This window comes from Pongo abelii, chromosome 2 (assembly GCF_028885655.2).
Source record: "Pongo abelii isolate AG06213 chromosome 2, NHGRI_mPonAbe1-v2.0_pri, whole genome shotgun sequence".
NCBI lineage: Eukaryota > Metazoa > Chordata > Mammalia > Primates > Hominidae > Pongo > Pongo abelii.
This window is the reverse complement of record NC_085928.1, coordinates 189,169,412-189,196,421: the sequence shown is the minus strand read 5'-3', so window position 1 is coordinate 189,196,421 and position 27,010 is coordinate 189,169,412. Positions and strand designations below refer to the sequence as shown.

The window sequence follows — 27,010 nt, the reverse complement described above, 5'->3', positions numbered from 1 at the left end:
TATGTCCACTCAAAGCCTTTACGTAGCTTTATTAATTTATTTATAATTTTTTGAGATGGGGTCTTGCTAGGTTGCCCAGGCTGGTCTAAAACTCCTGGGCCCAAGTAATCCTCCAGAGCAGCTGGGATCACAAGCATGCACCACTACAAATGGCTCTTAATATTCTGATTCTTAAATCCACTTTTAAAGTCTTTGCATAAACATATTTGAATAACAATGTAGGATAAGTGAGCATGCATCTCACAAAAATTTTTAATTAAAGCATTTATAGTAATTATTTTTCTGAATCCTTAAATTTGAACATATGTTTATATTAAAATATTGGGATCAACAGAATTCATGTCATTTCCTATTGAAAACCCATCAATGATCCTCCTTCACTCCCCCCATAGCCTTTTCCTCCATATAAGTACCTTCTTTTATATGGTTCCTGAGCAGACTACACTTTTCCTTTGCACCATGCTTGTAATTTTATTTTTGTAATTATTCATTTAATGTCCCTCTTTTCTCTGTTAGGCTGTAAGCTCCAAGAGGGCAGGGATTCTGTTTTCTTCACTGCTAAAACCCCAGGGCCTAGCACATAGAATATTTATGGAATGAATGGATACTCACACAGCTAAGCAAATGATAATTAGAAACTGATTAAAAAAAAACCAAAACAACAACAAAAAATACTTCTCTACACAGGTCCACGGGAGGGGGGTTGGAAGCAGGGAACAGGAAAAAGAAAAAACAAAAAACTGATTTCAGGACTTCTGATCTAAACCTAGTACTTCTTTTCTTTTCATTGATTATACATGCATATTTCAAAGGTCAAGACATCTGATAAATATTACATATTTTATCATGTGTATATTCCTTAAATGGCTTTCAATAGTTTTCATGGTTCATAAATATCCTGTGTATAAAAAGAGCTAAATTCATGCATCATAAGCTCATTAATACTCTTCCTTACCATCCCCATTTTTAAAGATGATCTCATTGTTCTGAAACAGTAACTCTGACATGATGTCTGGGTTCTCCCAATTCAACCACAGTGGCCTTTTTGCAGAGGACATAATTCGACACTCTTCAAGCCTTTAAAATAGTTAAAAACTTTACTAGGTACTTTTGCTTTATTATTCTTTTACCCTCAAATTTATTTTAAAATATAAATACAATATAGCTTTTTGACGTGTTACAAAGATTTAAAACTTTCTCCTCAATTTTTATTCAGGAATCCATTTCTAAAGAGTATAAAAAAAACTAAGAGTTATATAGTTGCATATGAATTTCCAACAAATATATAGAGATATATCATTAGTTTTACAGATATTACATTTCCATTTCTTATCCTATGGTAACAGAAATTCTGGCCATAGAAGGTTTTAAACTGTATTATTTAAGTAGTAAAAACTCATTCTGAATAAAGGCAGTACTGAACTTAAGACAATTTACCACTCTTATTTTGAGGGTAGGAGAATGAGAGAGAGAAGCATAGATTACTAAACATTCTAATTATAACAGACATTTTGACTTTTCTCAAGATTTTATCCAGAAAAGGTATTTATTTAAATACATCAATGAAACCCCCAAGAAAGTACCTGAGGTTTCCTAGTTGATGAGCAGGGTTTAGAGGAGACAGAAAGCCCTGTAGAGCATCCATGAAATCTGGTCGCCTCATTTGCTCAACTAAAAACTTCATCTGTACCTGATTAAAAAAAGGATAGTCACAGAAAGAAACTGACTTAATAAAAGATAAAACTAACTGCTAATCTCTTTCACACATGAGAACCTCAGTACTGTACAGTCTCTGAATCTACATCCTAGACTGGCTGCCTTCTAATTAAGAGGGTTTCTACAACACAGAGCAGCAACACTCAGGAGACAGAAGCAAGACTGGCAGCACTGTGTACCCCTTCCTGTAAGAAGATGAAATCTGCTTGGTGACAGTGGCAATGCTTTTGGCTGTAGAGCAGGGCTAGTCAACCGGCAGGTCAGCTGCCAGTTTTTGTAAATCGAGTTGTATTAGAATATAGCTACACCCATTCATTACATATTGGCTGCTTTTACGAGAATAGCAGAGTTGAATAGTTAAGACAGAGACCACATGGGCCTGGGAAAGTCTAAAACAGTTACTATCTGGCCCTTTAAGAAAATTTGCTGATCTGTGTTCTAGAGGAAAAACTAAGGAGACCATGTTATATTAGCTTAATAACCTTACTTTTAGGCTTTTAAGAAAACACAGCATTCATACTCTTTTTGTTGGGTGAAAGTGGTCTAGTGAGGCTAAAAGAAATTGTTGGGAAAAGGACTTGTAAAAACATTTGTTACATAGAGTCTCATACTATATTCAGGTTTTAGTATGTGGCTACAAAACAATATCCCTTTAAATCAATTCAAATCAGAGCCCAGACTGCTGAGTTATCACGCAATGGCTGGGATTTTATTTTAGCAAACTTTCACCTATTAAAAATATAAAATGTGAGTGGGGGAAAAAGTGGTTAGGAGCTAGGAATTAATAATAAATTAATTTTCATGCTGGAATTTAAATAATCAAGCTTTTTTTCTTCTTGTTATATACAAATGAATAGTTAGAAAATCTAGTCATCACTGACTAGATAGCTCTTGTTCAAGGCATTTCTATCACTGACAACTCTAATGTTAGCACAATACTTCATGTATTTTATCACTCATTGTTACAACAAAACACAAAGCCACTCAAAGTAATTGCTCTTGTTTCTATGACTGCAATCTTAGTTCCCTATCAAAATCTCATTTAAGCCAATAATGATCTGAGTAATGAATTTCATGTTCCTAATTAATCCACTGTATCGTAGCCAATTTGTGATATAAAAACTCCAGCTTAGAAGAAATGCCTATACAGATGGTCTCCAACTTACAATGGTTTTGACTTACTATTTTTCAACTTTGTGATGGTGTGAAAGCAACATGCATTCAGAAATTATACGTCAAATTTTGAACTTTTATCTCTTCCTACATGCATTCAGTAGAAACTATACGTCAAATTTTAAACTTTTATCTCTTCCTGGGCTAGTGATATGCAACACAGTATTTTCTTGAGATGCTGGGTAGCAGCAGCAAGCCGCAGCTCCCAGTCAGCCATGCAGTCACGAGGGTAAACGACCAATACTCTACAGTGTACTGTGTGGCCAGCATTTTTTGGATACTGTGTTTTGTGTTTTCACATCCCATCACATCAACAAAATGCCCATTTTTGCCTGTAAGATATTTTCAACTTATGATGTGTTTATCAGGATATAACCCTGTAATAAGTTGAGGAACATCTGTATTTACAAATGTATCTAAAATTTAGTTTCTTTTTTCTCAGCTCAGTTACAATATATAAATACAATAAATTTTGTTCTTCCAGGGCAATCTAGTCCCTTCTTGCTCATAAATTCCAGTATCAGAAAAAGTACAATTGTTTTCTAACATCTTATATTTGAATTTATATATCACACTTCAATAAAATCAACTCACACTGTATGACATTTACATTAATACAATAACTTTAATTTTTTTTTTCCTTCAAGTACTAGTAATGAAGATGTTGGAAAAATTCATTCAGTACTGCTAACTTACATTCTGTGTCCTTTGGGGACTCACTAATATATGATTTTTTTTTTTTTTCCTTTTACTAGAGGTGAGGAATGAGCTTCCTTTTAATTGTAAGAGGTGGTGAATTTAGGATGTGTTGGATTGGATTGAATAAAGAATAGGGTGTAGGAAAAGGTCATAAAAAAGTTTACATTGGGCTAGGCACAGTGGCTCATGCCTGTAATTCCAGCACTTTGGAAGGCCGAGGTGGGCAGACTGCTTGAGCTCAGGAATTGGAGACCAGCCTGGGCAACAAAGCGAAACACTGTCTCTACTAAAAGTAGAAAAATTAGCTGGGAGTGGTGGCATGCTCCTATAGTCCCAGCTACTCAGGAGGCTGAGGTGGGAGGATGGCTTGAACCCAGGAGGTCAAGGCTGCAGTGAGCCGAAATTGCACCACTGCATTCCAGGCTGGGCAAAAAAGGCAGACCCTGTCTCCAAAAAAAAAAAAAAAAAAAAAGTTTACATTGTATTTCCTACTCTTAGTTATACTAAGCTAGACAGCAGATGACTAGTGTGTGATATATTTACTGAGTGACTCGAAATCCATTTTAAACTTGGAAATGTAAAAACTAACATCTTTCCCCTCATTTTCAGGGTCATTACTGAGAGACAATAAATGACAGAATAAGGAAATAATCACTGTAAATACTTAGGGACCTGAATAAGAGAAAGGAAGGGAAAGTAAAGAGATCTAACATTTATTGGGCACCTTCTATGTTCCAAGGATTGTGATAGGTTCTTTGCATATCTCATGTAATTTAATTCTCACAATGGCCTTACGAAGCAGGTATTATTCCCATTTTACAGACAAAGAAAATGAGTCTTGAGAGCCTGCATAACGTGTCTAACACTATACAGCTGAGAGGCAGTGGAACCTGGTTCCAAATCCTAATCTGCTTGATTCCAAGGACCATGATCTGTATATACACTGGGCTTCTAAACAACTCTGCCCCACTGCAGTGAAAAGAGTCTCAAACACAAACTAGAGTCACACACCTTTTGTGTTTCATCCTTCTTCTCCTGTTTGAGAATGTCAGTTAAGTTAATGAGCTTTTCCATTGCCTCGACTTGCCTATTCAGGTGCTTCAAATACATCCCACATGCACGACAATAGGACTCCAAAAGCAAGCCAAACCTCTGGCTAACTGTTTTATTGTGCATCTCAGATCTAAAAGAATCGTGCAAAATTAAAAAAATACATATATAGTCTTAAATCAGTATACAAATAATCTTTGCTAAACAATTTAAACACTCATTTTTGAAATCCAATAAATGTTACAATCATACTAATAATAAAATTATTCAAAACCTGTAATTTAGAAGCAAAACCACCATGAGTTTCAGGTAGTTCCTGAATATGTGATTAAATAAACATCTAGTTTTTAGGTTTATTTCAACTAGTTTTCATTGACTAATCTCAGTACAAGATATAAAAACATGAAAAAAGGAAACTGAGCACAAAAATAATCAAATGAAGAGGGAGGGAACAAAGCACTCAGTGAATGCTGTTTGACTCTTCTGACACACGCCTATGCTTCTTGTTTTCAACTTAACTTCTGGGTTCCATTTTTAAATTTTAACACTTAAAATATCATATTAGATATAAATTTGTTTCTAAATTTATGAAAAATTATATGGTTTATGACCTGTAACTTTTGAGTACTAGATATATCACATTCTACAAAACATTTTTTATTCTTAATTAGCTTGTTTTTCAGTAAGAACCACGGGAGTTTGACATTATTGTTCTGAATTTCAAGGTAAAATATTTTTTTCTTTTTTTGGGGATATTTTAATCCATACACACAGTGAAACCTACAGCAATATTCATCTGGACCTAGAAAATTTTACTTAAGTAGAACAAAAATCTTTAAAAATATTTAAGCTCTCATTCATGACTAAAATTTAGTTTTGAATTTATTACTTTTTAAATTTCAAAGAGCAAAAGTTGAGAAGCTCATCACTGGTACAAAATACTTTTAGTATGGAAAACTCTTCCAGCCAAACATAAACAAAAGTATATAAGTAATACATATTTATAAATCTATTAAGAAAGCAAGTAATATGTACCTTAAGAATTTAATGGGAAAATAATTAGACTTACTTTAAATGCCAAAAGAAAAAGTGCCCAATCCTTTGATTAGTCAATGCTTTCTTAAGTAAAAATCTCACAAGCAAGTTATCCAAATATTGTTCATATTTTAGGACCTAGGTGATTCAAAAAAAAAAACAAATCAGGGTCAGTTTCTGCATGGCCAATCTAAAGAAAATTTTTTCAGAAAGAAAGTGGATATTACTGGTAATAATTTTTTTTTTTAAGCATAAAACTAGTTAGTGCAGTAGGTTTTTTAAAAGGAAGTTGTATGGATCTAGAATAAATTATTGTAATTAAACATTATTTACTATTTTACATTATTTTACCTGTACTAGCTGAATTAAATACTGAGAAAGTTTGTCATCTGTTAAATATTTTTCCAAGCACCGAACAGCAAAACCTCGAACCATAGGATCTGGGTAATTACAGTCCAGAAGTTCCATAGCCTGTTCAGGTTTGATTGGAGGCCAATCTTTTACCAAGCAATACATCTGTGTATGAGAAAGACAATAAATCATATTTAAAGGGGAAAGATAGTTGTGAATGAGCCATCTAAAACACTGCCTTAACTTCTGATTTTAAAATTAGTCTAGATAAATAATCTCCTTAGAATTTACAGTTCTAATTAGTTTTATCTATGGAAATAATGTTAAGGGTGTTTTTTCTACACTATATTACTATTATTAGTCTATTTCATTTATTTATGTGGACTTTCTGAGAGAAAACAATTTAAGTGACATACCAATTTGTACAACAGTTATCTAGTAATCTCAAACATACATTTACCTGGGCTACTTCATCTCTAGAATTCCATTTAACAGACAGAAGCAATTTGGGTAGAATTTCGGGGATAGTTACACAATAGTGTCTGTGTGGGAGAAATAAAATAAACATAAACATTCTTGCATGCTATTCAAAAGGTTTACATGTCTAACTTCTCCATATGCAATCTTCTTAAGAAGTCCCAAACTTCTTACATCACTAGCTTTTTTAAAATTCAAAAGACATCAGTGTTTAACACTATAGTTGGAAATATATTTACATATATACTTAAGCACAGTTATAATGGCAAAGAACACAAAAGGAAAATGCAAATGGATTATAAGTACTTAAATTTAGTTAAAAGTTGAGAAAAATTATGAATATATGTTATACCACTCTTCATATAGCTCATATTTTTCACCTACTTATGCAACATGAATGCATCACAGAATCACCACTTCTACTGTGGTTACTGGACAAAATTTATGTCTTAATGGACTTTCTGACTGCAACTGGTTTATTTAAATATGCCCGTATCACCAACAGCAGGGTAATTTCTTCATAAATGAAAATAAGGCATTATACTATTTGAAGAAACGTAAGAAAAAAGAAAAATGAAAGGGAACCCCTAAAAATTCTAATATCTAGACCAACTAAATCACATCTAAATTGACCTAAAACTACTAGAATATTTTAAACAATCCTAAAGAAAGTCATATCAGGAATTCAGAGTAAGAAAAAGCATTTAATGTGCCAACTACCAATGTAGTATGATTTTCTATAAATATCAATTTACAGCCATTGTTTTTAAAAAGGCAATGTTTATAGTTTAAAAATCATGTAAATTCTGCTTTATTCTAATAGGTATGGTAAAAACATGCTGAGATCAGCCAAAGTCAGTTATTTTTTCTGTAATAAAGAAAAAGAAACAGAGAATCTCCGTTTTAGCACTTACCTGTGGCTCCATAGAAAATCTTTCTCCTGCTCAGTGATTTCAGAGAGAGGATCTCGTGTAGAAATTGCTTTGAGCTGTTCTTTGTCATTTTCCCTTAATTCATTGTCTCTAGCTAGTCTGTTACTCTGTAAAATAAAATAATATATAGCTTTCTTTGTCATATTTTTCCCCTCTGGATTCACAGATGATTTACAAAAAAAGCAAATAAGTTTTCAATAAATTTTACATTGCTAATTAACTGTTGTAAAATAATTTATTCTCATTGCAAGACTTTATTTTCAGAGACAGGAAAGAACCAATCTAAGACATAATATTTGTGGAACAAATCCAGTAATTTATTTGGTTAATATTACACCAGTCACAGAATAGTAACTGCTGAAGTTAGCCAACAACAAGACCAGATTAGGATACTAGAAGATGATAGTGAACAATTTACTTTTCCTCCTGATGAGGATCTTATTAACTTATCTGTGAATGTTTTTGATATAGAGAATAAGAAACACTAAAATGATAAAATGTACACTCTTCCATGTTCTTTGCCTGAACAGATCCTTATGATCACTGCAAGGCTTTTAAATTTAAAAAGTAAAAACCAGTAAGAAAAAAAGAATGAAGAAACACCCCCATTAAAACACTGTATCCTGAATATTAGAAAACTAAAAATAACATTTTTTTGTATAATTCCAAGCAATGTATATTCCCTGCAAATATAGCTATATTAACTGTGTAATGAATAATGAGTACATATTAATGTATTATGCAAAACAAATATAAACCCCTTAGGATGGGTTACATATATTTTTAAAGGGCTAAAAATGAAAGCAGACATCCATGCCACTTGGTTTCTATGTGTTTATATGCTGTTAACTTATTCAGCAGCATGAAGAAATATTACTGGCACATATTTGTTCAACAAGTATTTATTAAATATGTACTATGTACTTTGTTTTGTTCTTGCTGTTGGGATTACAAAATAGTAAAAGACCCTGCACTAACAGAGCCTCTGTTATAGTGGGAAATCAAATAAATTAAAATATTGGAAAATTGATATAATGTACTCTGGATGGTGTAACAGAGAATGACTGAGAACATAGTATTTGTGATTCAAGTAACAAGAAGGAACCTTTATCCACACTAAGATTTGGGAAAGACTACTGCAGATGGAGAAAACACTGTAAGCCTTCCTCCCACCCCGGAAATAACTAGTTTGGTGTGAAGGAAGAAAGCCAGTGAGCCTGATGGGCAATAGACAAGGGAAAGAAGAAATGTAAGCTGAATTCAGACCATGTAAAATTTGCAGAACAGGGTATAAAGTTGGGATTTTAATTTATTGACAGCTATTTAAAGAATGAATACCATGATTTGATTTATATTTCATAAAGATTATTATGGCTTCTCTGTGGAAGGAGGGAGAGGTTATTCCAATAGTCCAGGAAAGAGATAATACATACTCAATCCTCAATTTACCAGGAAAAGAAGCTGCTAGTGTTTATTTACTTATTTTTATTTGTTTACATTTTAAATGTAAAATAACTTACAGAAGAATAAAGTGATGGGGAAAACAATTTTATTAAACATTTTAATAAGAATTTAAATATTATAAAACCAAATTCTTATCTACATTTTCCTGGTTTTGAAGATAAATATATCATTGTCAAACTAGAAACTACATTGTCAAAATGCAGTATTTTTGAAAATTCTGACGGCTCATAACTGTTGAAGGAAAGGCCATCTTTTTTCCTCTGTAATTACAAAACATTTCTACTCTATAAATGCCAATCAGAATGATCAACTCAAGGAGTTATTTTATTTCTACATCATTTTTTTCATTCTAGTCACATTTGCATACACAGCTACCTTCGGCATTTGTCCATTTAAAAAGTGTATCAGGTAAATTTTTAAAGTAGATTTAGAGGTTCAAGAAAATTTTAAAAAAAATTTTGGTGCATGTAATAAAAGATGAAAAGAATATTGTAAAACATGAGGCTGTTCAGGTTCTTGTCACAAAATATTGTGTGATGAAGTCATTCTGGTGGAATGACTAACTGAATGTGAATACAAATTTCCTTTTTGTGTTTATAAATACTATCAAATTTCCTTTTTGTTGTTAGAAATATATTCTTTACTCATCATTATCTTGAGTTTGAGAAAACTTAAGATAACTGAGAGACAGTTTAGGTATTGTCATCTGACATTTCATTTATATAATAAACTTCACCATGATTAGAGTTTAGAGTAGTGGTTCTCAACTAGGGTGATTTTGTGTCCCCTTGACCACCCAGGAACCTTGGCTAATGTCTGGAGACATTTTTGATAGCCATAACTTAGCAGGATGGCACTACTGGCCTGCAGTAGGGTAGAGGACAGGGATGCTAAACATCCTGGATTGCACACACAGGATGGCTCCTACAACAAAGAATTATTTGGTGCAAAATGTCAATAGTGCTGAGGTTGGGAAACTCTGCTCTAGGCTGCTACTATCTATCTGCATTCATATTATGATTTGTCTAATGCTTGTGAAATATCTTCCTTGGTCAGTTTTCATCTGTCATCATTCTGGGTGAAAAGTGAAAAATTCTGAATTCTCAAGTGTCCAATGAAAGCCTGAAAGAAACCAACCAACCAAACAAAAAAATTACAAAGACAGTGTCTGCAGACTTCTTCTATACTTCTGGAAAGATGATGCAAGACACTGGGCAATGCAATAAGAAAACAAGGATGATGTAACGTGATGATTTACTTCACTATTTTATTATCCTTCTAGGCTATTCTATCCTTTTATATTTTCATATTATTTTAGTCTTTTTTAGCATAGTTGGAAATAATGAATATGGATAAAATAATTTCTAGGATGATGAATAGTAAAATATTTAAGATACAGAAAAACTAAGATCCCATGTTGTCTTAGATTTACAAAAGTTTCCAATAGATACAAACTGTAACTGAAAAATAGAAGTTTTATTCTACTATAAAATAAGCAAATTTCTTTTCTTTGAAATAAAAGTTCTTTTAAGAAAGAATACAGTCATCAAATATCAATCCTTACAAAGAGAACTGCTCAAAAAAGAGACTCGTATCTTTTAAATGCAGAAAAATATATATGCAGAAAAGATAATTCGTTTTCCGAAAAGTAGTGGTAAACGTCTTACTGAGAACACAGCTATGAATCAATAAATTTCCTAAGTGCAATATACCAGGCTGCCTCTTGATGCTGCTGTTACTGTTAATGGGATAGGGGTGTTTTGGACTTCTTGGCCCAAAATTCATTGGCTGGTTTATCTATAGCCAACAAGGCCAAAGAAAAAGTAATATATTTGGAAACACCAATGAACACAAACATCTTCTCTTGGCATTGACATCTTTGCCCTTGAGAAATCAGGGAGAGTTAATGGTTCTTGAACCTAGCTAATTATACTGTGGGTCGAAAGCTATGGCCAAGATTAGACAACTAGATCAATAATTAAATTCCATCTTACATACGCTCTTTCCTGAGGAACCTGGGATAACGTGGTGAAGACCTGGTGTTTTCTCTGCTTCCATGCTCAACTAACAATATATTTATGCAGGCATACCCTGTATTATTGTGCTTTGCTTTATCATACCTCACAGATATTGCATTTCCAACAAACTGAAGGTTTGTGGTGGTATCCCCATGTAAAGGAAGTCTCCTGGCACTATTTTTCCAAATGCATGTGCTCATTTTTTGTCTCTGTGTCACATTTTGGTAATTCTTATAATATTTCAAGTTTTTCATTATTATTATACATTATGATGATCTGTGATCAAAGATCAGTGATCTTTGATGTTACTCTGATGCAGTTGGGGGTGCCATGAGCCAATTAAGATGGTGAACTTAATTCGATAAGTGTTGCATGTTCCGACTTCTTCACCGACCAACCTTTGCTCATGATTTCTCCCTCCTCTCAGGACTCCCTATTCCCTGAGACACAACAATATTGAAATTAGGCCAATTAATAACCCTACAATGGCCTCTAAGTGTTCAAGTGACAGGAAGAGTGCCACGTCTCTTGCTTCACATCAAAAGCTAGAAATGATTAAGTTTAGTGAGAAATGCATGTCAAAAGCCATACAGGCCAAAGGCTAGGCCTCTGGTGCCAAACAGCCAAGTTGTGAATGCAAAGGAAAAGTTCCTGAAGAAAACTAAAAGTGCTACTTCAGTGAATGAAGTATAAGAAAACAAAACAGCCTTAATGCTGAAATGGACAAAGTTTTAGTGGTCTAGATAGAAGATCAAACCAGCCACAACTTTTCCTTAAGTCAAAGCCTAATCCAAAGCAAGGCCGTAACTCTTTTCAATTCTATGAATATTGAGAGAGACGAAGACGCTTCAGAGGAAAAGTTTGAAGCTAGCAGAGGTTGGTTTAAGAGGTTTAAAAAAGAGTTTGTGAAGCAGCAAGTGCTGATGGAGAAGCTGCTGCAAGTTATCCAGAAGATCTAGCCAAGATAACTGATGAAGGTGGCTACACTAAGCAACAGATTTTCAATGTAAACAAAACAGTCTTATAATGGAAGAAGATGCCACCTAGGACTTTCACAGCTAGAGAAGAGAAGTTAATGCCTGGCTTCAAAGCTTCAATTCAGGCTGACTCTCTTGTTAGGGGCTAATGCAGCTGGTTAACTGTAACGTCAGGTTTTGAGAGGACTGACTCCAAATCTGAAAGAAGTTCTATTGTGGGTAAAATGCTATCAAATAGCATCACATGCTGCAAAGAAATCTTTCACAAAAGGAAGGGTCAATCAATGTGGCAAACTTCACTGTCGTCTTAAAGAAATTGCTGTAGCCACGCTAACGTTACTTCAGCAACCATCAGCTTGATAAGTCAGCAGCCATCAACACTGAGGCAAGACCCTCCACCAGCAAAAAGATTACAACTTGCTGAAGGCTTGGATGATCATCAGCATTTTTGAGCAATATATTTAAAGTATGTACGTTGTTGTGTTAGACATAAGGCTATCACACACTTTACAGATGACAGACTATTACACACTTTACAGATGACAGTATAATGTGAACAGAACTTTTATATGCACTGGGAAACCAAAACATTTGTGACTCTATTGTGATTTCTGCTTTAGTAAAGTGGTCTAGAGTCAAACTCACAATACCTCAGAGGTATAGCTGTACTTCAGTCTCAACTTCAAGGTTACTATCTCAGAGAGGTCTTTCCTGAACCCAATATATATATATATTTGCCTTTTCCCCACAAATCCTCAGTTAGTTATTCTTAGCTCACTATTGTTTTTTCCTTTCTGGCACTTAACGTGATTTATACAGTTGACCCTTGGACAATATAGGGGATAGGGGAACTGATCTCCTGTACAATTGAAAATCCATGTATAAATTTTGACTCCCCAAAAACTTAAAACTTAACTACAAATGCCTACTGTAGACTGGAAGTCTTAACAGAAATATAAACAGTTGATTAACACTTACTTGGTATATGTACTATACACTATATTCTTACAATAGAGTAAGACAGTGAAAATAAAATGTTATTAAGAAAATCATAAGGAAGAGAAAATTCATTTATAGTACTGTACTGTATTTACTGATACTATACATTTATTTTGTCTTTTGGCCGGGCATGATGGCTCACACCCGTAATCCTAGCACTTTGGGAGGTAGGGGAGGGAGGATCACTTGAGCTCAGGAGTTCGAGACCAGCCCAGGCAACACAGTGAGACCCCATCTCTCTCTCTCGTTTTTTGAGATGGAGTCTCACTCTGTTGCCCAGGCTGGAGTGCAGTGGCGCAATCTCGGCTCATTGCAACCTCCGTCTCCCAGGTTCAAGTGATTCTCCTGCCTCAGCCTCCTGAGTAGCTAACAGCCATGTGCCACAAAGCCCGGCTAATTTTTGTATTTTTAGTAGAGACGGGGTTTCACCATATTGGCCGGGCTGGTCTTGAACTCCTGACCTCGTGATCCACCCACCTCGGCCTCCCAAAATGCTAGGATTACAGGCGTGAGCCACCTACCCCATCTCTTATTGAAAAAAAAAAAGTTTGGCCAGGCGCGGTGGCTCACGCCTATAATCCCAGCACTTTGGGAGGCCGAGGCAGGCGGATCACATGAAGTCAGGAGTTCAAGACCAGCCTGACCAACATGGAGACACCCCGTCTCTACTAAAAATACAAAAATTAGCTGGGCATGGTGGGGCATGCCTGTAATCCCAGCTACTCGGGAGGCTGAGGCAGGCGGATCACTTGAACCCAGGAGGCGGAGGTTGCAGTGAGCCAAGATCGTGCCATTGCACTCTAGCCTGAGCAACGAGAGCAAAACTCTGTCTCAAAAAAACAAAAACAAACAAACAAATAGAAGTTTATGTTGTCTGTTTACAAGATTAGTTGTCTGTCTGAAATAAGGGCAACTGCAGCTGCAGACCTCAATATATGGTACACATCAAGCAATTCAACTTTTGCTTTTAACGTCATGACGTTTCTCTGCTTCTTGAGAGTACCTCCAGCATCACTAGAGGCACTCCTTACAGCCCCTCATAGTGTTATTCAGCGTTCACGGTATTGCACTAAACATGATGAAAAATATGCAAGAACTGTGAGAGATCACTTTTTACTGCAATAAACAATTTACTGAAGTGATGAAGTGCTCATGTAGAGATGATCAGCATTACATAGCGTTTTGTTTTGTTTTTGTTTTGTTTTGTTTTTTGAGATGGAGTCTTGCTCTGTCGCCCAGGCTGGAGTGCAATGGCGTGACCTCGGCTCACTGCAACCTCTGCCTCCCGGGTTCAAGCAATTCTCCTAACTTAGCCTCCCGAGTAGCTGGGATTACAGGCACATGCTACCACACCCGGCTTTTTGTATTTTTAGTAGAGACGGGATTTCACCATGTTTGCCAGGCTGGTTTTGAACTCTGACCTCAGGTGATTCACCCGCTTCGGCCTCCCAAAGTGCTAGGATTACAAGCATGAGCCACTGCGCCCAGCCTATATAGCATTTTAAGTGGATATATGCAATGCTTGAGCTTACTACAAAAGCAACAGGAGGTGGCTACGAAATTATTACAGTAGTACAGTATGTACTACAGTTAATTTTATGCAGATACAATTTAATACTGCATCTTTATATATGTTTGCATTTCTCTTGACTATGAGTGGTTTGGTACCATGTATGGTCTGTGTTTGTGTGGTATGTTTTGAGAAATTTTAACTTTTTATAATAGATTTGTGTATATTTTATGGTCGTAAATGATAAAATAGACTTGTATCTATATATATTTTATGGATTCATGACATACCTAACTTCAATTTTTTTGATACTTCTAGACTATGTAGTTTGTCTCCAAGTTTTTTTCAAATTGTCACAAATCTCCAAATCCACACATAAGTAGAACAGTGTAGTTCATATCCATGTTGTTCAAGGGTCAACTGTAATCTTATATTTCTGCTTTTATCTGCTTAATGTCTATTTCCACAATTAGAGTGCATACTCAATGAAAGTCTGTTTAGTTCATGACTTTATTACCTAGTGTCTTTCCCAGTACTTCACGCATAGTTGGCATTCAATAAATATTTGTTAAATGAATGAAGGCAAGCTAGGGCTTTAAAAAAGCAGAGGTGCAGTAAAAATATTAGCATATAGAGAACTTAATTCTATTGCAATATTGGTCCTAGAGTTCATAGTATCTATGCCAGTAAAATATATGGATCCTTTTCCATAGAGAAAGTATCTACCTAAATCCACAGATTATGATTGATACTTAATAAACTCAGTGATTTGCCTTACCAGTCCTGCGTGGGAATAGCTAAATCCTGCTTCTCGGGATACAGACCAATTGGCATGCTCTTCAATCACTGACATATCTGGGAACTTTACCACACTGCTGAACCAGTCAAACTCCAACTCTAAGCATGGAGTTTCCTAAGAGATGGAAGAAAAGCTATTATATATACATAAGAGAGAAGGTTTGAATGCCATAAAAAATATCTAATTTATGATGATAAAAACCTTACTTTATTTGGATTTGATCCAGTAACACCAATAGGGTTCAGCAAATCTTCTAATCCATGAGGTACTGGCCAAAGATTCAAGGCCATTTTTCCAGATACTAGAGTGTCTGTGTAATCAAACAAGTTTATATTTCCCCATGCCAATGGACAGTGTTCCTTAAAAAACAAAGAAAAATATTCACTAGTCTAAATTATAAAACACATTTCAAAACACTTTTCTTCCCTAGAAAGGAAAATTCAACAATCATCTCTGTAATAATGGGAATATAATACCTAAAAAAAAAAAAAGCCCGTTCTTTCCTTTTTCCCCATTTGAAATTACATATATTTTAATTATAAATAGAAAATATGAACCAAAGCAAGCATGAGATATTTGCATACAATCCCTGTTATACAGTCACTTTGCATTTTTAAAAATGGTATCAATAAGAACTCAAAACATACTCATCATAAATTCCTGAAGCTCACCCAAGGTATTCTTCTATGATATTTATTAAAAATTTAAAAATAGGTTTGATTTATTATTATTTTCTTAAATATAAAATAACATCCATTTTGTGAAAAAATTCAATCAGCGGTATAATCAGGAGTTTTTAAAGGTAAACATAATTGTTCCTTCTGAAATACTTTACCTCTTTAGCACCCTTTCGGCCTTTAACAGAGCAAATGGAAAGGCAAAGTCGAGCAGCACGAGGAAGATCAGGAATGTACATATCATAATTCAGCCATTCATTCCACCTATGTAAAATTTTAAAGAAAAAATAATATATCAAGAAAAGTCTTCATCAAAGTATATAAATGACTCCTACAAATCACCAAGAAAAAGATCAACCAAACGAAAAACAGGCAAGAGATTGACTGGAAAAGGCACTTTATAAGATCATATTCAAATAGTTAATAAACGTGAAAAGGGAGTCATTATTAGTCATACAGAAAACGAAAATTAAAATCTCATGGAGATATCACTATACATAAGAATGGCTAAACTATAAAGACTGATGATGCCAAGGGGTGGTAAGGTTATGCAGTAATAGGAAATCTCATACACTAAGAGTATCAGGGTATAATTTGTTACAACCAATTTGGAAAGCATAATCTAATAAAAGTGAGCATATGTATTCCCTGTGACCCAGCTCCAACTGTAGGAATAAAACCACAGAAATGTGTGCATTTGTTAAAAGCAGAAGACATGGGTATTTACTTTGTGACTGAACTATACAATTATGATTTGTATACTTTTATGCATGTGTGCTACATACGTCACTAAAAAACTTATTTATATTTATAATATATATATTATATAATATACTATATACATAATATAAATATATATTTATTATTTCTATATATTTCTATATATAATTTTGCTCATAAAAGTCAAACAGAAAAGGAAAATTAGACAAGGTAAAATGAGATTTCCTATTATGATTACATTTAGTTACTTTTATACAGAATATAGTTTTATCCAAAGGAATCCACTAAATAAATCAGTAGGTAAATAAAATGATGGATACAAAAAGTATTTGAATTGAAGAATAATTATTTTATAAAAGGTAGTAAAACTGCACATTCATAAGGGAAGAATAAAACACTGCTAGAAAAAGTGAACAAGATAAAAAATTATTTGAATTTTAATGATACATTCCCTCAATTTACTGGGTGCTACATGTGAAATTATGTCTGTCTTTGGTGAACATATTTGTAAAGAACCACATACAATAAACAGTTTTGTATTTTAAAAAAAACATTATAAAAATGGATAAAAAGTATGGGCTCAGAAATCAGACTGGAGTAGAATCTTATTTCTCCTTTTTCACTAAGTGTGTGACCCTTGCTTTGTCTTTTGCCTCCTCTATGAAATGGGACTAATAATAGTACCTACCCTCCTAAGGTTGATAACTATCTCATAAAATTAAATGAGATAACACAAGCAAAGGAATTAGAATAGCAATTGTCCCATGATAGAAGCTCATATGTTAGATAGTAACTTCAAAAACTTTTCAAATGTCTTCTTTATCATTCTGGTCTAATCTTGATTATAAATAAAATAATTCTTAATCAACAATAAAATAGTATAACAATTCTATTTTTAATTAGCCAACTAAGTAATAAACTTCATCAGTAAAATAAGTTCCATTTATTCTAGTATTTTTGCTCAAGTATGGATAAAGATTTTTAAAAATACGGTCTATTTATAGAAAAAAGACATTTAAAATGGGGAAATGTGGCAAGAATTCTAAAGGTAAAAGAAACAACAAATGTTATTATTATTTTTTAGAGATAGGGTGTTGCTATGTGCCCAGGCTGAAGTGCAGTGGCTAGTCACAGGCATGACCAAAGTGCATTATAGCTTTGAACTCCTGGGCTCAAGTGATCCTCTTGCCTCAGCCTCCCTTAGCCTCCTGAGTTGCTGGGATTTCAGGCGCATACTACCATGCCCAGTAACACATATAATTGTAGAAACATATAGAGAAAAATGTTATGGGACTTAAGTCCAAAATGATTTAAAAAAAATTAGGCCGGGCATGGTGGCTCACACCTGTAATCCCAGCACTTTGGGAGGCCGAGGCGGATGGATCACCTGAGGTCAGGAGTTCGAAACCAGTTTGGCCAACATGGCAAAACCCCATCTCTACTAAAAATGCCAAGATTAGCTGGGCGTGGTGGTGGGCGCCTGTAATTCCAGCTACTCAGGAGGCTGAGGCAGAGGTTGCAGTGAGTCGAGTTTGTGCCATGCACTCCAGCCTGGGCGACAGAGCAAGACTCCGTCTCCATAAAAAGAAAAAAAGAAAAGAAAAATTAAAGATACATTACTTTAATATACCAGACTTTTTATCATTCCTAAATCTTTAGAAGTGCTCATAAATTAAAAAGAAGTGTTCTATACTCTAAGAGAGCTATGTCCTACAAATCTACTTGTTCAGCCCTATGCTAACAAAACAAAGCATGTTTCTCTTTTCTACTAAAGTCCATCCATCCCACAACACACAGACACACACACATATACACAAGCTCAATTAAGTTCTTTATTTCTAGAAAATGGTTGTGTGTGTGTATACGTCCAAATTGACTCTGATTTTGGGAGATACTCGTAACATTTACGAAGAAATCATAAAGCATCTAATGTATCTAGCATAAAGGAAGCACAGATTTGAAACAAATACTTAGTAAGAATTTTTAAAATCTACTTTTCTATCTTTTTAGTAACTTCATATTCATTTATCTGATTTTTTGTTTTTGTAAGCACAGAAAAGTTTAAAAAATTTACTTGAATTTTCACACTACCATAAATACTTCACCTTTTAGACTACAGAATGCTTAAAGACAAATATAGTCCTTTCTAAATAGCTATTTTACTAAAATTTCAACACTTTAATCACATATTATTAAATAAATTTATCTTTTACTTTTTTTTTTGAGTCAGGGTCTCACTCTGCCCCCTAGACTGGACTGCAGTGTACAATCATGGCTCACTGCAGGCTCAACCTCCCTGGGCTCAGGTGATCCTCCCACCTCACCCTCCTGAGTAGCTGGGACTATAGGTACACACACCACCATCCCAGGCTAATTTTTTGTATTTTTGGTAGAGACTGTGTTTTTCCATATAGCCCAGGGTGGTCTCAAACTCCTGGGCTCAAATGATCCATCTGCCTTGGCCTCCCAAAGTGTTGGGATTATAGGCGTGAGCCACCACGCCCAGCCTATCTTTTACTTTTATAAAGCTAGTTTAACTTTTGGTACTTGAAACAGCTAGCTAGGATAATTCTATCCAGTATTATTTTGGGGTCTTTGCTTGCGGCTTGTTGAACTCCTTGGATTGATGGGTTTATAGTTTTTATCAAATTTGGAAAAATTCTGGCTATTATTTCCTCAAATGTTGTTTTTCTTTTCCTCCTACAAGCACCCCACTAATCAGTGTGAGGCATACCAGTATGAGTGGGATATAAACTCTTGTTTTAGCAAGAATTTAAAAAGATTCTGGCTGGGCATGGTGGCTCAGGCCTGTAATCCCAGCACTTTGAGAGGCCGAGGTGGGTGGATCACCTGAGGTCAGAAGTTCAAGACCAGCCTGGCCAACATGGTTAAATCCCTCTCTACTGAAAATACAAAAAATAAGCTGGGCGCAGTGGCACGCGCCTGTAGTCCCAGCTACTCGGGAGGCTGAGGCAGGAGAATCGCTTAAACTTGACCGTACTCCAGCCTGGGCCACAGAGTGAGACTTCAACTCAAAAAAAAAAAAAGATCCTGAAGTTGTTTGTTGTCACAGTCTCATTTCTGACCTGAATGATACACTTTCTGACCTATAATGGTTTAGGTAGGCTGAGGAACTATCTTCCTTCCCTGTGGCAGACAAGGCTACCATCTCTTTTAACTTTACCTAGGCTCTAAAAGGGTGGCCATCTTTAGCAACAAGACCAGAACTTTTTCTTGAATGTCTTAGAACTCAGTCTAAATTCATTATGAGATTTACTTCTGGAGGAGTCACTAGTTAGCTCTATTGTTATTTTATCATAAAGTCCAATAACAATTTGAGTTCTCTTGAAATATTACTGCTATTACATTCAGGGGTACTCTTATTCCCAAATGATTATATAGAGAGAAGCAAAGAAATGCAGGATAGTGAGCTATTGGATTATACTACTTTTTATTTCTTCATCACATCCAGGCAGTAATAATTTAAAATGTTCCCCATAACTCCCTCTCCCACTAATAAATTAATTTGCTTTCAAAGACCCTTTATTTGAAAGCAATAAATATCTATTCTTGGGAGTGATTTGAAGGAAACTGCCTCAGGGTAGTTTGGTTATGGAGTTGCTTGCCAACTCTTAACTTCTCCTTCATGTGAATGATGATGGAGACAGGAAAAGAATAAAATGCTAGGTTTTTAATCTAATGTGGGAAATCATTAGCATAAAATTGTAACCATACTCTGTTCTCTCTTTGATACAATGAAAACAGACAATCAGAAACTATTCTGATAAAACTTTAGACAGAATCAATAAAATAATCCTGTGACTGATACTCATTTGACAGAAAGTCTTGCTGGTCTATATGTACACTTCTGGTAATTTATTAATATATAGCTTGTATAAAGCTAATGATGTAAAATATACTTTTTTTTTTTTTTTTTGAGATCAGGTCTCACTAAGGCTGTAATGCAGTGGCATGATCATAGCTGACTGCAGCCTGGAACTTCCAGGATCAAGCAATTCTCCTGTCTCAGCCTCCCTAATGGCTGGGACTACAGGCACATGCCACCGTGCCTGGCTAATTTTTTTTTTTTTTTTTTTGAGACGGAGTCTCGCTCTGTTGCCCAGGCTGGAGTGCAATGGCACAATCTCAGCTCACTGCAACCTCAGCCTTCCAGGTTCAAGCGATTCTCCTGCCTGTCTCCCAAGCAGCTGGGATTACAGGTGCCCACCACCACGCCCGGCTAATGTTTTTTATTTTTAGTAGAGATGGGGTTTCACCATCTTGGCCAGGCTGGTCTCAAACTTCTGACCTCGTGATCCACCTGCTTCGGCCTCCCAAAGCGCTGGGATTACAGGCGTGAGCCAGCGTGCCTGGCCAGTGCCTAGCTGATTTTAAGAAAAACTTTTTGTAGAGATGGGGTCTTGCTTTGTTGCCCAGGCTGGCCTAAAAAAATATACTACTTTTATGGATCACACTGCTAAACACTAATATAAGCTTTGGAAATATAAATCTGTATACTTCCTTACCTGGGATTGGAACAAGGTACTCTTTGAGTGTTCACATTGTCACATAAGGGTTCTCCTCCATGGTAGATACCTGTTCGAACATAGATCTAAAAGAAAAAAGTATGTATATACTAATGTATACACTCAACATACACATATGCACACGCTTGATAGAATCAAATATAAAACCATGGAATTTTTGTTCAGATATAGCTTGGTTCTCCTTTTTTTCACATATGTAACATGTTAATACTGACGTAGAGTCTTCACCAAAATTAGTTGCTGCCTTCATCCACTAACAACAATGGAGACATCAGACTACTAAAACATAAATATAGGCCCACAATCCCCTTAAGGGAGGTATGTAATTCAGAGTTTTTCCATATTTTGGAAAGCTAAATTGGTACACGTACTTACTAAATACTACTTCCTTAGCTGGTGAAGCAGTACCTCATAAAGACATTCATATTTCTTTAATAGGATACCGGAATTTTATACTAAGTGGGGTTAATAAAGATTATACAAACCCTCACTTAAGGTTGGCTCAGGTCTTTCTGCCAAATGAGTTCTGTAAAACTTTTGATTTTAAGAGCTAGAATTGTGAATATTAGAATTATTAACAAAGGACTGTGAGCTGTATAATAGCTAAGGTAGATGGAAGCTCAAGTAAAATTCATGATATATTTTTACATTCGGAGATTTGGGTGTTCTCCTAACCATCTGAAAACATACTACAGGTCAACAGACTACTGTATAGTTCAAGAAAAAGGTTATATAAAATAATTTATATAAAATAATATGCATCAGCATTTGACTTTACCTTATCAATGTCTCGAATATTTACATTCACGTAGGTTGCACAAAGAATTTTTATTCTGAGTGCACTATTTATAACCCAAAGAGATTTTGTAGATGTTTCTCCATTCATATATGGTGTAGCTGTGGAAATGCGTCTGGAATAAGATGGCATTGTAAAACAGTCCATTGGCAGTTGAGAATAAAGGCTTTCTTTAGCCATCAACATCAAATTGGGCATCCTCCCAAGCATTATACAGCTTCTTATATACTGTAAGAGATTAAGGGGGCGAGCCATTTCCTGTAAGGTTTTTCATTTTAAAAGTAACATGTAAGAGTATTATGAGAATTTACATATTAATCTGCAAAGGTGATAAAAAATTAAACATTATAGACCACATTTATTAGTAGTTCCTATAACATTTAAAATACTAACATTTAGGATTTAGGTTGAAGCACAAGATCAATCAAACACTTCTGAATATAAATTGCATGAAAGAAAAAAATTAAGGTCAACTTTTGAAACTATAGTTCTACCCTTAACTGGAGGCAAAAAAAGGAATTAAAAACAACGATCACAGGATACTCATTATGAAAACATTGTATTTGATAACAGAAAAGCAATATCACTTAGGACGCCTCTGTCATTCAATCTATTAAGTCATGCTGATGTCCCATCCAAAGGCTGCTGTTCACTTGCTTTTTTGTCCAAACATTTCCTGAGAAACATTAGTTTTGCTAAAATTAAAACAAAAAACCACAAATAGTGGAGACCAGTAACATTATGGATAAATATTTACAAAAAATGTTAAAATATACTGGTCTGAATTTTGAAATGGTAGTTAAGACAGAGATTTTTAATATAAATGTTACTATATACACATTATTTTCTTACCTATAAGCCCCACTAGAAAATAAGCAACCTGAAGGCCAGGCCCAGTTTTATTTGGTTATGTAAATTAGTACTCGACATATGCTTGGCACAAACATAGTTGCTTCTTATAGGTATTTATTTAATAAACAGAAAAAGAGAGTAGGAAAGTATCAATAGTATATCTTAACAGTAGGTCATGGATTTTTTGAAATGTCTATTTCAATTCCATTCCACGGCCACTGGTTGGAGGGGATAAAAATCACGAAATAGGCTGGGCGCAATGGCTCATGCCTGTAATCCCGGCACTGTGGGAGGCCGAGGCAGGATTGTTTGTGCCCAGAATTCAAGACCAACCTGGACAATATAATGAGACTCTGTCTCTAAAAAAAAAAAAAAAAAAAAATTAGCTGGGCATGGTGGCACATGCCATGTGGTCCCAGCCACTTCGGAGGCTGAGGTGAGAGGACTGCTTGAGCCTGGGAGACTGATGGTGCAGTGAGCCATGATCATACCACTGCATTCTAGCCTGAGAGACAAAGCGAGACGCTGTCTCGAAAAACAAACAAAAAACAACAACAACAAACCCATGGAATATCTGTATTTGGGAGCTAGAGTAACTGCCAACATTTTCAGCCTCTCAAATGAATTAATCACAGAATTAAAAGAATAAGCTTACAAATGCTATTTACTAATATTACTTATCAAGAAGTATATCCTAAAAATACAGATACTTGGCTGGGCGTGGTGGCTCATGCCTGTAATCCTAGCACTTTGGGAAGCCAAGGAGAGCGCATCACGAGGTCAGGAGATCAAGACTATCCTAGATAACATGGTGCAAACCCTGTCTCTACTAAAAATACAAAAAATTAGCCAGGCGTGGTGGAGGGCGCCTGTAGTCCCAGCTGCTTGGGAGGCTGAGGCAGGAGAATGGCATGAACCCGGGAGGCAGAGCTTGCAGTGAGCCGAGATCGCGCCACTGCACTCCAGCCTGGGCGAGAGTGAGATTCCATCTCAAAAAAAAAAAAACAAAAAACAAAACAAAAAACCAGATACTCATCCTCAATGTGATTACTTTTTAAATTAAAAATTAGTATTTTGAAACTTGTTACTCACCTTATACTGACTCAGAGGATATTTTTCTAGGAAGTATTCATCACATCCACACACTTTTAAAATATACTTGCCCTGATATTCTAAAACACAGAGTTTTAGTTGTTCAGAGGATAGCAACATACTTCGAGTTTTTTTCCTGATTGCTTCAGCAATTACTTGTTCTGGTACACAGTCATGGTTGATTTTCAGAGTATACTTCTGCTTGTCATTATTTGGAGAAACTATTACCCAGATCACCACTATTATTTGCCCTATAACAGGAAAACATTATTAGATGCAATCACCATCTCTCTTTCATTTTTCAAGGGAGAAATTTCAACAAGTGTTCACTATCATTACTTTACCCATATCAGAAATGCTTTTTAATCAGCCCAATTAAAACTAGGTAAATATCAGGTAGAAATAGTTTATATGTGAACGGGCTGCCAGACCATTCCCAAATCTCATGTTTTATGACAAGCACACAAAACTGTGATATGTGGGTCACAAGTACCTGAGACCAAGCTAATTTCCATTCTAAACTGTATGACATACTTCATGGGTACCACCCCTATGAATAGTGATTCATAATGGTATCAAAGGTTTGACAGTACCTAAGGTGGAAGAGTTTTTGGTAACTATGGGAAGTAAAGAAAGAACCAATGGAGGCTTAAAGATGTTCAATCAGAATGACAGAAAATGTGAGGGAGGAAAGGTAAGAAAATTAAGAGGGGAGAGGAAATGGATTGTCTAATTTTCTCCTTTTAAGATTAAGCCAGGGGGCCAAAAAAGAAGAAAAGAGAAAGATGAAGAAAATGGGAAGACAAACTATTTAGAGAGGTTTGGGTGTTCACAGTACATTTCTTTCAAGTCGTCTATATGTTGAAAATTTTTCACAAAAAATGTTCGGGAAAATGAAAAGAGCATTAAAATATATGCTAGAATAGAAAAGAATTTTGAAAGATCTTATGTTGCATTAAACTACTTTGAAAAATACGAATAGTAATAAGATGTCTTAACTTATTCTACTAACAGAATTTGATATATAATAGTGTGTGAGAGTTAACTCAAATTGATAATTTTACTTTGTTACCCTGAAAAATATAGATATTTATCTGATACAATGACATGCATTTTGAAAACAATATAGTTTAGTTTCTTGTTCACTTAATTCTAGAAATTGATATATTAAATGTTAAAAATCTCCCTATATATTATCACCCATGATCAGAATTACTGCATTTAATACTTACGAAAATTACTTATTTTTTTCTGGTGTATTTATGATATATAATAACAAGAATGTATAAAGTTTTCTCAAAATTTCATAAAATGTTTCTATTTATACTTGTTTTTATTTATGAAAAGATAATCAGCTCTAATTCTGAATCCTAAAAAACAGTAAATTTCAAACTCATACTTCTTCCGTTTTGTAGACAATTTACCAAGAAATCAGTATCATATTCACACAAAAATTCAACCAATAAATATTGATTGTACATAATTTGTATTTAGCACTCAACTATATCTTGTCAGTATAAGCAGTCCCTGCCTTCAAGAAGCTTACTATCTAGCTGGAAAAAAAAAAAAAAAGACTATACAAAGATATAGGCACAGGTAGAAGACTGCACTATAGTAATGATTAGAGTAGATTAGTCATTTTCTTACCTTTATCTAATTTATTATATATGTGCTTTGGCAATTCTGGTGAAGATTCTACATTTGGAGGATAGACATACATTGCTCTACTATGAGGTGAATTGAGGTCCCTAAGATCCACAGCTTCTTTACAAACATTCAGAATATTTCTTCGGAAGTCCTGTACTTCTGGATCTTTAACCATATCAAATTCACACACTGGCATGCCGATAGCAAAACCTTTAATAAAATTACATAAAGAATGTAACATTCTATTACATACACAGTATGAACATGTGTTTTTACAAACAGGGAACTCTGTAGATTTGGAAGATCACAACAGAGTAAAAAAAAGTACCTCTAGGTTAAAAAAATTTTTGATGAATGCATATATATTAAGAGTTGACAAAGTCCCAAATATTTTTAATATATAAAAAATAATATATTCAGCAATTTAGAGCAAAGGCAGCAAACATTCCTATCAATCATTTTTAAAAGAATAACAAAACTGAGATATAACTAATCTAAGTCATCCCACAAATGACATTTCTTAAATAAAACCTTATGGAATAATATCAAGGTGTTAAAAATAGTTCCATAGTTCGATAGTAAAACATACTTTAGATTTATAATGATTTTTATTTAGAAAGCTATTTAAGATTATGAAGGTATTGATTTAGACAGAAATATTTTAGCAAGGGACAACAGTTAAGCTTCATAGTTATTTGCATTTTAGAATAGGATATTGTATCATACCAATTTCTCGATTGAGGATCTTTTCTTCACGGTTGCCTACTGGTTCAATTACTTTTAAAAAGGGTTGAAAAAGCCGAAGGTCACAAAGTCGTCTTGTTTCATCAAAAAATTCTTCCCTTTCTGCTTCTTGAGTAACACTTACGAAAATGTAAGAAGATTCATCTTGAAGAAGTTGATGGAGGGGGTATTTTCTTGCTTCTTTAAATAGTTCATGCTTTATGGTTATTAATGTAGCCTCACGGAGGCATTCTAAAGTCACTATCATTCCATTTGGTAGTAAACATTCTACTAGGATTCTTGGGGGCATCAAGTGGATGCCCCACAGTTCACCTGATGATGGTCGTGGAGGCATTGTTCTGATTCTTTGCAAGTTTTACATATAAAACTACTTTAAGGAATTAGATGTATGGTTGTCCCAAAGCAGAAACCTAAATCGAAGAAGGAAAACATATGTTAAAACAGACACAACTACAGAAGAATACATTTATAACACTGCTAAAATGTAAAAACTCATTTTCCATAGTTTGACTTGATTAGGCTAAGCAGTAATAATTCATCTTAAATATTCTAATCGAGACTGTTGCTCTAAATTAGGCTATAAAAAATTTATTTCAGCAGAGATTAGAAAAACCATTTGTATTTAATTAAATTTTATAAAGTCATTTAAGAAAACATTATATTTGAGTGGATTTTCTAAGGTTTCATCAAGACAGAGATGAGGCTATGGGAAGAATGAAAAGTAAGTTGCAATTC

At 34.7% G+C, this 27,010-nt stretch overlaps 1 protein-coding gene across 2 annotated transcripts in view; it reads right to left on the bottom strand.

Annotated features, from left to right (window-relative positions):
- Positions 1-27,010, bottom strand: part of PIK3CA (phosphatidylinositol-4,5-bisphosphate 3-kinase catalytic subunit alpha) — a 91,252-nt gene that overhangs the window by 14,287 nt on the left and 49,955 nt on the right. For both annotated transcript variants that reach the window (XM_024244864.3, XM_054553024.1), the window contains 15 exons: positions 26,258-26,685; positions 25,532-25,741; positions 23,885-24,135; positions 21,923-22,168; positions 21,124-21,209; positions 16,036-16,141; positions 15,407-15,559; positions 15,180-15,314; positions 7,416-7,540; positions 6,485-6,566; positions 6,025-6,189; positions 5,708-5,811; positions 4,600-4,771; positions 1,584-1,690; positions 956-1,077 (listed from right to left, as the gene is read on the bottom strand). In XM_024244864.3, coding sequence (XP_024100632.1) covers positions 956-1,077; positions 1,584-1,690; positions 4,600-4,771; positions 5,708-5,811; positions 6,025-6,189; positions 6,485-6,566; positions 7,416-7,540; positions 15,180-15,314; positions 15,407-15,559; positions 16,036-16,141; positions 21,124-21,209; positions 21,923-22,168; positions 23,885-24,135; positions 25,532-25,741; positions 26,258-26,609 — 2,416 coding nt within the window. In that variant the 5' untranslated portion in view covers positions 26,610-26,685. The remainder of the gene's footprint in view (positions 1-955; positions 1,078-1,583; positions 1,691-4,599; positions 4,772-5,707; positions 5,812-6,024; positions 6,190-6,484; positions 6,567-7,415; positions 7,541-15,179; positions 15,315-15,406; positions 15,560-16,035; positions 16,142-21,123; positions 21,210-21,922; positions 22,169-23,884; positions 24,136-25,531; positions 25,742-26,257; positions 26,686-27,010) is intronic.